This window comes from Channa argus, chromosome 1 (genome assembly GCF_033026475.1).
Source record: "Channa argus isolate prfri chromosome 1, Channa argus male v1.0, whole genome shotgun sequence".
Lineage (NCBI taxonomy): Eukaryota > Metazoa > Chordata > Actinopteri > Anabantiformes > Channidae > Channa > Channa argus.
The window spans coordinates 47,237,387-47,248,518 of NC_090197.1; the positions used below are offsets into that span (position 1 = coordinate 47,237,387).

Here is an 11,132-nt window from a genome sequence, read left to right on the forward strand (position 1 = left end):
TAAATATAAACATGAGGGTTGCCTTTTATAATTCTGACACTTTCTACCTTCAGCCTTGTTTTCAGTAAGTGAAAAGTTGCTTTATGGAGTTGAGATCAGGTGACCACTGAGGAATATCTAACTTTTTACATCGAGAATCTCTGCTTTTGTGTTTACGATCATTATCCATCTAATATCAGCAGTCGGATCATTGTAACCTGGTTCCATTGGAAGCTTTACATGCTTTTGCCGTAACAATGCTTCCACCCTATCTGACAGATGATGTGATGATGCTTTGGATGATGAGCTGTTGCTTTCCTTCTCTGTACTTTTCTCATCATTCTGGTACACGTTAATTTTGATTTCATCTTAGCGAATAATTATTTCCAGAACTGGACAGGCTTTTCTAGATGCTTTCTGACAAACTCTAATCCAGCATGTTCTTCTGCTTTACCAGTGGTTTGCTTTTTGTGAAGCCTCTGTCAAAGTGTAATTTAAAGAGACTGCTTTATGAATAACATACAAAGACACACCTGCCTTCTAAAGACTCTTCTTGAATGAGCTGGATGTTTTGAAAGGTTATTCTTTACCAAGGACAGAATTCTATGGTCATTGATTAAATATTTATGAACGTGACCATACATACAAGCAATCTTTGCTGCTCTTGTGAGTAATCTTTGAAATTATCTGTACTGAAATATTCCACCTGATGTCATTGGAAACAGCTTTTCAGTTAAAAGCTGAAGGAAGTTTAATACCATTTACATACATTGTACTTCCCAAACTAGAATCATTGGCAAGAGGTTATAAATCTGTGAAGTTTCCCTTTAAGACATTATTACATGAGCTGGTCCAAATTGACTGTTCACTAGTTCATATTAACTTTAAAACTGATGTTCAGTGAGCCTAGCAGAACATATTTGACCTGGGGCTGTCTAATTTTTTTATTAGTCTTATTTTTTTTTCTTCCTATTGAGTTTGGGGGGATACACATTCATCATAAAAGCCATATGTTCTGCAAGATAGATCTAATGTGTTCCTGTGGCAGATGAAAGCCTGGTCTATTCCCGTAGCACAGTGTAACATCACATATATAATTTATTGTGTTGTAGTACAAATACAGTCATACAAAAAGAAATTTGTGTTGCATGGGTCACAGCATGCTGATCATTTGAATCATTAGCTCACAAAACACACGTAACTACTGTTAAATGAATTATAAATAATGTATATATGACAGGAATCAAATTAAGACTTTAACATGATGCCATTACAGTATTTTTATACATTATTTATTTATAATTATTTTTAAAAATCAAACGAAATGAATCATGTAACATTTTATGTAGCTTCAACAGAGAGGTCTAATTGCTGGATTGTTTCAAAGAATTTAAAGCTGACCAATAAATATCTATCCACCCATTCTCTTAACCAGTTATCCTGTTCAGAGTTGCTAGTCTATCCCAGAGACACAGACAGACAGACAACCATTCACATCAACTGGCAATTTAAACTCACCAGTGAACTTAGCATGCATGTCTTTAAATTAAGGGAGAAACCAGAGTACCCGCAGGAAACAAACACGCAGGGAACCAAAAAATATGCAAACAAATATAATAGAAACAATTTCCCCCAACAATAACATTTTAATCACAAAAGTGGAACCTGTTGTTACTCACAAAGGAGCTGGCATGTGTTTTAATACACAGGCCAACACTAAACAAATACATATTCGTGAATTAACAAGCTTACATTTTTATTTATGGTCAACTGAATATTGACCATCTACTGTAGCTGCAGCTCTTCAGTTATTCAAAAACCTATAAACCCTAAAAATATTTACAGTGTAAAGGACTTAATCTCAGTAACAAAAAGACATCACACAGTGTTAACATCATATTATGACATGCATCTGCATTGGGGAAAAAAAACATTTGTGTCAGACTCCTGGTTGTAATTGTAATGTAATTTGGGAAAACTCTGGCAGCTTTGATATCTTCTGCAGGTTGAAAAAAACTGCAAATACAAGATTTCAATTTTAGTTGTATTTATTGAAGTGAAACATTGATGTACCAACAGGGCCTGTGGTGTAGAAATGGCATCATGGGAGACCGGTAAACCACTGCTAACTGCTAACCCAAGAAGAGCATTAAGGCTCATCTGAAATTCTGCCACAACACACTTAGATGATGCTCAAAGATTTTAGGTCTCAAACACAGAACTTCACAAACAGAACACCATACATACCTACACTGAAACAGAGTGATGCTAGTGTGATGGTGGAGACCTGAGATAATGAGAGAAACATGAATTTCACTCTTTACCAGAGAATCCTGAAGGAGAACATGAGCCCATCAGTCTATAAATTAAAGCTCAGCTGTAGAGAATGGTCTCAACCATAAGAGGAAGTGGAGCTCAGAATTACTAGTAATTGGAAGGTTTGGAGTGGTCTAGTCAAAGTTCAGACCTTTTCTTCAATAAATGATCATTTTAATCTTGTATTTTGTTTTTATTCTTGGTTACACCTTTAATTTAATAATGTGAAACAGTTTACTGTGAGATACACACAATGTTTCCAAGGCACTGTAAGTAACATCAAGTCATCAATGTTTTGCTCAACAGTTTTGCTGTGAATCAATTTCCTAAATGTAACAACAAATTAACCTAGAGGACACCATGTTATTTCTTGTGATGCTCGACAATAACAAAGCTCTGTGCTAAATGCTCCTCCTCTCCATGGCCTGTTTCTGCTCTACCAGCCTCTTCTCCTTCCTGCTGCCCTGTGCTGCCTCCTCCTCCTTTACTGCTCTCACAGTCTGCTGTGCTGATGTTCAGAGGCAAATGGTGAGATGCTGTGGCCTGTTTCTGCTGTTTCATCACTGCATGGACTGAAAGGGAGGATCTGGTGCATCTACTGACATCGTGGCTTACTGCTGGACCTATCTCCATCACTGGCTTTCTTAGATTGTGCTCCTCTGATTCCTCTTGGGCACGCATCTTTCTTCCTTTCTTTCTCCTTTCTTTCCTTTTATTCTCATCTCCTCTTCTGCTCTCTTCTTTTCTGTTCATCTCATCTTTGGTCTCCTGCACATGGATTTGGCCCATCCTCTCTGCAAGGTCTATCAGATCCTGATCGTCATCCACTGAGCTCATAGAGCTCAAGAGGTCTGGTTTGTTGTTTTGCGCATCTGTTAAAATCACAGTTTCGATTTTTTCCAAAAGGCTGCAATTTATTTTTAGCAAGTAACAAAACACTGAATGTTTACAAGAAACACAGGAAGGGTTTAGCTTGAGAAAGTCTGAAATAGACTCTTTAATGTAACCAACATCATTAACTTTAGGGTATGTGTGTGTGCGCGTTACCTGCTAAAGCCTGCTGCTGCATCCATTCCTCTGCTGGGGTCTGTGGCTCTTCAGGTTTCCGGCTCTTCTCTGCTTTGGATCCAGTTCTTAGTGTGATATGCAGGGAAATGGCCTGAGGACCACTGAGCTCGTCATCAACTCCGCTTTCATTGGTGCCACTGCTAGTGGTACTTCCTTGAGGGTTGGTCCCACAGCTGTTATTCCCTAACACGTCATCAGCTTTGCTGCTATTGTTCTTTTTGCAGAAGGCTGTCGTAGCACCTCTGGTGCCTTTAATGTTGTCTCGTTTGAGAGGCTCAGTAACTCTGCAATCATCACTGGCAGTATGAACATCTTTACTACAGCTGCTGCTCCTGCTGCTGTTTGCTTGTTGAAGTTTGTCTTGTACTAGAGGGCGGCCCCTGAAGGCCAGGTCGGGGTAGTTTCTCTGCATCTCAATTATAGACTGGTCTAAGCTGCTGTGGTGGGAGCGCCAAGGCTTGGGTTGGGGAGGCAATGCAAAACTGGTGTCCAAATACAGAGATACCTGGAGGAATAAAACAGACCTTGTTAAGGCAGGATATATATGTGTATGTATAGTGCGTGCAACCTGTTTCCTACTTTATCGTGTCACAAAACTAGTTGTCACTAAACATTAAATTATATGTGTGGGATTCTCTACAATTCAGTCTGTGTGAGTGGAAGGTCCCAAACTCCATCACAACCATATCAAAAATACAGATTTTTCAACAGGTATGGACGTTTAATATTTAATAGAGCTTCAGATTGTAAATTTCTGTGGTATCAGCTTTACTTTTTCACCATCTTCTCCCCTACAGCAGGTTAGCGCACGCACGCACACACACACGCACGCACGCACGCACACACACACGCACACACACACACACACACACACACACACACACACACACACACACACACTTAGAAATGCCATGAAATTTGCTTAGAATACAAGCAGAAGGCACTAAGTTTGATTTAAACTTGTGCACCCAGTTTACACTGTACACAGAATCCTACACCAGATATTGGCATGTACCTCCTAGAAATATACAATAAATAAACATGGCAGTTACAAAGACCAGTGCAGCTGTGACTCGCTTCAGTGGTCGTACAAAGGATCTTCTCTGATGTTTTCTTTGAGGTCTTAAAACGTAAAGGTGGCTTTAGAGTTCAGGGTGTCAGTGATCAGCAAGAAGAACAGCCCTGTCCATTACCAAAGAGGAAATAGCTGCAAGGGTGAAGCAGCAGAACCACATCATAAACACCGTAAACCAATTCTGTTTAATCAGGCTAGAAACCTGTAATCTGGAGCTAGGAAACCAGAAAGCAGAGGACTGGCCAAACATTCTGAATTCTGACTAATGACCAAATTCCAGCATATTGTGAAATTTATTACATAACCAATGATATTCTGATGTAAAACTGGATTAAGTATAGTCCCACAGCACAAATTATTAAAAATAAAAAATCTTTATGTATTAAGGGTAAGATTCCCTTGAAATAGTCTCTCTCTCTTTTTCAGGAACACCCAGATCACATTCACATAATAACACACCTGGCACTTTACAGGTGCAGATTTTTTCTTTTTTAGAGATTTTATTTTGCCAGGATTGAACTGGTGACCCCTCAGCCACACAGTCTTAGGCCACCACTGCTCATAAAGACAAGGCTTGGAAAGACAAGTTTAAGTGCATATGCGTTCATCTCTGACTAGTGATCATAAACACAATTGTTTGAAAAAAGTATTATGTGTATTTTATGTCTAAGTCACACATCTGAATCATAACAGAAACATGTAAATGTAAAGCTGTGTTTCTTATTACCTATTAAGTTTTTGTTTCTTAATAGGTGCTTTTGGACAGGGACTACCCCCGGTGAACTTCTCTATGAACTACTTACCTTCAGGGGCTTTTTCTCCATTTACATTTGCACCGCCAGTAGGAACTCAAAACTCTTGTATGCATTGTAATTTTAATTTGTGGTGAGTCTGCAGAATTTCAATATATCCAATAAACTTTTTAAACCTTTCCTTTAAGGAAACACTAGTAACATAATATTTTAACTGGTGGCTAAGGGCTAAGAACGAACTGTTCTGTATTTATGAGAGTAGCATGGTGGAGAGCAGCCGCTCCTTTTGCAAATTCCGATGGAAGAAAGATTAAATTGCTGATGTTCAGACATGTCGCACACAGCATAAAAACACACTGCCAGTTTTTATGGTCACCTCGTTTTCCTACTTCTCCACAGTCAACCAGCCCATTGCACCCTGTCCTACCTCTTTTCTATCTGTCTCTTCCTTCTTCGTCTTCTCCTCTTCCTTTGGCTCTACTGTTACCTTCTTTTCTGTGGGCTCCTCTGGTTTTATATGCCCCACTTTCTTCTGAAGAACCTCCAGCCACTCCTGCAGTGTAAGATCACAAATGACAGATGAAAATAGGAGCCAGTTACTGGGAAATTGGATGTCCTAAGGCTGCCATATTGAGCATGAATCCTTAAAATATATTATATAATATAATAATCAGAAAGTTTGTTGAAAGTAGAACAAGTTCTCACATGAAAAATAAAAATTTTTTTTCCAATTCTGAGCAATTTCTAGGTTAGAAATCTAAGTTATGCAAATATAGTGGCATTCACCATGTGTACATTTGTACTTGTACAAAAGCTTAGATCTCTTTGAGTTTTATCCACTGAAGCAGACGTCCAGGTGACTCTAAGGTAGATTTCATTGACTTATCAGGGAATTGTTCAATTGTACAAAATGTAGTTGCATCTCAATTTTCCAGCTGAACATCGCTGACTCAATAGCATTTTGATGAAGGGAAACACATGGCATCAGAGGTAAAAGTGTCATATATGTCTCAGTGTCAAATCATGGCTGGACTGCATTGGTGGTTGAAGTACTCAACTTGTTCTTAAGTTAAAGTTCAAATACACAAACAAAAATGTACTTGAGTAAAAGCATAAGTACCGATAGGCATTTCTACTTAAGTAGAAGTTATGTAAGTACATGATTTGTATTTTACTTAATTTAGATTGTCCACCAATCTCACGGTTTTTGGTTCAATCCCCGGCTCCTCCGGTCACCTGTCGAAGTGTCCTTGTGCAAGACACTGAACGCCAACTTAGTTGCTTCCAGTGAGCATTGCTCAGCTGCATAGCAGCTCCCCCATTGGTGTATGAGTGTGTGTGAGATTGTGAGTGTGAATGGGTGAATGAGAAGCAGTGTAAAGCACTTTGAGTGCCAATAGGTAGAAAAGCACTATGTAAGTGCAGAACATTTACTATTTAATGTTTTAATAGCAGAATACTTGACTATTTGTTTTTGCACTTTCCATTACTCTGGACCAGTGCTGCTTTATGTTTGGGGGGACATTAACTATTAATGATAATAGTAATCTGGAAATAAGGTGAGGATGCCATAGAAATCCCTTAACAAGGTAAAAACAAGAGTTTAAAGGTCTATTCTTCCCTTTATCATTATTTTATTATTTGCACCTGATTGCAAGAAGTCTAGTGTGTTCTCCTTGTTTTGCATGTTCATTACTTGGTTTTCATCCCTTAAAGCTAATTTGCACAGTCCTGCAAACACATTGACTTCACCATTCATCCTCAGTATCATTTCATTTCACTACTAACAATAAAACAACTAGACTACTTTTCATCACATACAAATTCCCACTGTGGTATTAGCAGAATTCAATTTGCTGTAGTACACAAAGTTGCTGTTTTATTGGACTATAATATGGCAACTATGAGGATCTGACCTGTGGTCCCAGCTGATCCTTCTCCAGGAGCTCCAGGAGGTTAAGACACTCCACCCTGGCCAACAGCAACTGAAAGCCCACCTGCATGGCTCTGTCTGGGTTAGCATCCTCACTGAGCGTGAACTCACTGCAAAACATACATTAGGATAATTAGACAAAAACGTATGAGAAGAACAGACCAATGCCCCTATAACGGAAGAGGATAATGAATTTGCTTCAAAATGTAAAGCTTGAGTTTGGTAAAGTAGCCCATCTTTCTAGTTTGGCCCTTGTTTCCCACCTTGGAGTGTCAGTGTGGGGCAGGTAGCCAATAGAAGCCAGGACGGACTGAATGGTAGAGCTGCTGAGAACTGGCAGGAGATGGTAAACAAATGAACCTGTAAATGTCTGAAACAGAAATACGATTCACCTTTTAATAATAAAGAAATGGTAACTTATTAAGGATCTCTTACACAAGTAATTAAAGAAATCATGGCCAAGAAATATAGCATGAAACATTTTATAGAGGGAAAAAATTGGTTTAAAACACATAACACATGACACATGAGGCAAGAGTACTAACTGATAATAGTAAGAGAGATCATTTTCTCCTTCATTAGCATATCCCCATTGGCTTCCGATTAAATATAGACTACAATTTAAAACCATCCTTCTTACAAATAAAGCTCTAAATTGCCAAGCCCCATCATATATAGAAGACCTCATAGTACCATGTCATCCTAATAGACCACTTCGATCTCAGAATGCAGGACTACTTGTGGTTCCCAGAATTACCAAAGATAGAATGGGAGGTAGAGCCTTTAGCTATCAAGTTCCTCTCCTGTGGAACCAGCTCCCAGTTCAGATTTGGGAGGAAGACAGCCTCTCTACTTCTATGGCTGGGCTTAAATTCTTTCTTTTTGCTAAAGCTTATTGTGAGTGATAGTCATGCTGCTATAGCCTTAAACTGCTGGGGGAGCCACCCCTAATGCACCGAACTCCTTTCCTTCTCTCATCCCTATCTCTTCTCCTCTCACCCAGCATGTATATGCCAGCACTGCATGAAATTAACTTTGCATTTTCCTCTCCCATAGTTGTGCTTCTCCCTCTCTGTCCCTATCTCCAGGTGTCCCAGGCTTTGGAAGTGTGTTTCCACTGTGCAGCTATGGGTCCCACCAACCCGCCCAGTATTTTGTGGTTTCTTCTTTTCGGTCTTTTTCTTTCTCTCTCCACTTTCCACTCCCCCCAACTGGTCAAGGCAGATGGCCACCCACCCTGAGCATGGTTCTGCTGGAAGTTTCTTCCTTTAAAGCAGGGGTCTCAAACTCAAATTACCTGGGGGCCGCAGGAAGCAGAGTCTGGATGAGGCTGGGCTGCATCAGGTATTTCACAAAAAAAGTCCTTTTAAAAAAAATCTAATCTTCTTAAACATCACTACTAACAGTTCTTTAACTTCAATGGGTTCTTCTGAACATGAACATGTACGGTTCTTCTGAACATGGCTTCTCTTGCCTACTTCTTGCTGCCAGAGACCTGGCAGCGCTTCCTCTCACATAGCTGAGCCACATTTGACTTGAGAGGGAAAGCAGTTGAGACCCTTAGTATGGCTTGAAGATGATCGTCAGTAAGTCTGGACCTCTACTTGGACTTCAAGTTAGGGAACATTTTTTAGCAGAAATATGTGCTCCAAAAAGGCACAGGCTAAGGGGAGCCGGGGGTCAATTCTATCAAAAATCGCTCAAGCTTGTCTGCTTTTCCCCTCACCTTTCCTGAACTTGGCTTTGAGGTCAGAGTTGCACTGCAGGTCAATAAGCTCCATTTGAAACACAGGAAGTGTATCTTGCACATTAAAGAAGAAGGGGTCATGTCTTTCATGATGACATGAACATCATAACATTTGTAGATGGTAGAAAGTACCAGGATAGCAAGCGCAAAAAAAGGCGATTGCTACCAGGCTGTTCATTATCAGCTAGGACAGTGGGACACCATTATTTATTTATTTTATAAAACAATGGGATGCAGCCATGGAGGCATTATTTACTGGCTTTTATTTTCCAAAATAACCCCATGGATTCAGCGGTACGTCCTAGCCAACACCAAAGTTCCGTTGACTATATAACCAAGGCGGGTAAGCCCATGATGAGGCTCCAGCATGACTCAGAAGCGGGACGGCGGGCAATTGGTCCCCGGGCCACAAGTTTGAGACTCCTGCTTTATAGGGAGTTTTTCATCTCTACTGTTGCCTATACGCTTGCTTAAGGGAGATTTGTTGGGTTTTCTTTACATATTTGTATAGTCTTGATTTTATATTTAATTTGTTGTGAATTGGCCCCATCTAAATAAAGTTAAGTTAATTTCAATTCAATTATGCAACAAAATTAAGCTGTTTTTTTTTTTAGCAGTTTTTAAAATTTCTTTCCTTTTACATGACACAGTCTCAAGAGCTATTTCTCTATTTCACACTAAAGAATTTACAGCTGCAGCACCTGAAATCATTCTAAGGCTGCTCTCAGTGACTTCATTCAATATTTAGTCTTGGTGGTAGGACTTAATTCATAACTGACCTTCATTATGGTTAGCACCACTTGATTATGATTATTGAATTTAACAATTCATTATGACTTCAAACTTATTTCTGGGTTCTTCAGACAACAAAAAGAAGAATGTTGGAAAGTCTACAAGGCTTGTTTCAAAACATAAACTCTCAGTTCAATCGTTCAACTCAGTATTTACAAGTGTTTACAAGGTCTGAAGTAATTTAATTAAATGGAATGTAGACACCTCTAGTCAAATGTCTGCAGTACAGCACTAACATGAATTAGTCTTACAAAAAGGGGTATATCGAATGATCAGAAATTTTGTTTTTACATTTTCACATTCATAGCTTTTAAATGTGTCATTTCCTGCTCACTGTGCCTATGTCTGATTGTCTCAATGTTAAATCACTCTGAGCTTAAAGGTGTTTCCTCTTTGTACCACATCTTGAAGCAAAACAGGAACTGGAACAAACCCATTAGACTATCTGGAACCATTAGAGATTTTCCATTACAAAATATGCTAAATGAGACTTTGCAATTTTTAATTTATATACCAGCTGAGGTGCAGTGACATGTGACATAAATTATCCTTCACACAACCAGGAGAAAATATATGGCAATTAATTTAGCCTAATATTTAAATATTGTCTTTTAGTAATGTGGCATGAGGGCTTTGGTGGAAGCATTAAAAACAGAAAACTTTGTTTTGCTTTGCATTTTGCTGCATTTTGAGTGAACGAAAGGGCAAAAAGAGAGGCCTGCATAGTTGGTTTTTAAATCTAAATCATTGTTAGATAAAAAAAAAATATACATCATCTAGGCTGCTGTGTGACTGGACAGCAGAAATGATGACGGGAAGCAAAGCAGCTCACCTGGTTTAAATTCCTGGCATGACGTCATAACATTGAGCCTACCTGACAAGCGGGGTTGACAGAAGTAAAGAAAAACTGAAAATAAAAATAAAAATAAAATAACAAAGTGCCACCACCTTGATAGTCTTGATTTCCTTCTTCCATGGTTGAAGAAACAGATTGACGCACAGAGTTTCCAACAGCTCAGTGGCTTTGATAACAGCCCACAGGTGTTTTCTACAGTCAGTGGTCACGCTTTCAGGGTTCTGGCTCACAGCTTCGTAGAACGGGAAAAGGGTGAAAGTGCCTCCGGGTTCTGCTTCCTTCAGAAGGTACTGAGCCGCTTTTCTCAGCACCCGAGCATCGCGGCACGGCCCAACCTCTGTACACAGCTCACGGTAAGAGCTCAAATAGGCATCATAAAGCTCCTGGCAGGAAACCTCCGCCGGCTCACCTGCTTCGGTGCCGTCCTTCATGACTGTCGCTCTTACCGACCCACACGAGGCGAACTCCCGGCGAACTGTAATAAGGAAGTATAGCTGTCAAACAACCTGACGAGGAAGTGAAAGTGAGAGAGAGGCTCTGCCACTGCTTAACATAATGACAGTTTAAAATCGCACTTTCATTTTGTAAACCTGAGATTGTAAATACCAAAATAT

The 11,132-nt window shown here is 39.5% G+C and overlaps 1 protein-coding gene across 1 annotated transcript; it reads right to left on the reverse strand.

Annotated features, from left to right (window-relative positions):
- Nucleotides 1-2,009: 2,009 nt before the first annotated feature.
- On the reverse strand, nucleotides 2,010-11,021 carry si:ch211-189a15.5 (uncharacterized). The gene is made up of 6 exons (XM_067527658.1): nucleotides 10,611-11,021; nucleotides 7,387-7,493; nucleotides 7,107-7,233; nucleotides 5,618-5,743; nucleotides 3,343-3,868; nucleotides 2,010-3,167 (listed from the first exon to the last, which is right to left on the reverse strand). The coding sequence occupies exons 1-6, from the start codon at nucleotides 10,947-10,949 to the stop codon at nucleotides 2,659-2,661; spliced, it is 1,734 nt and encodes a 577-aa protein (XP_067383759.1). The 5' UTR covers nucleotides 10,950-11,021; the 3' UTR covers nucleotides 2,010-2,658.
- Between the last annotated feature and the right edge of the window lie 111 nt (nucleotides 11,022-11,132).

Bases quoted from the DNA above. Each gene is read 5' to 3' on its own strand.
- si:ch211-189a15.5 (XM_067527658.1), bottom strand. From the start codon at position 10,949: ATGAAGGACGGCACCGAAGCAGGTGAGCCGGCGGAGGTTTCCTGCCAG. The intron at 3,869-5,617 runs GTAGGACAGGGT...TTATTCCTCCAG, and splicing joins AAGAGACAGATAGAAAAGAG to GTATCTCTGTATTTGGACAC. The intron at 3,168-3,342 runs GTAACGCGCACA...TGATTTTAACAG, and splicing joins GCAGCAGCAGGCTTTAGCAG to ATGCGCAAAACAACAAACCA.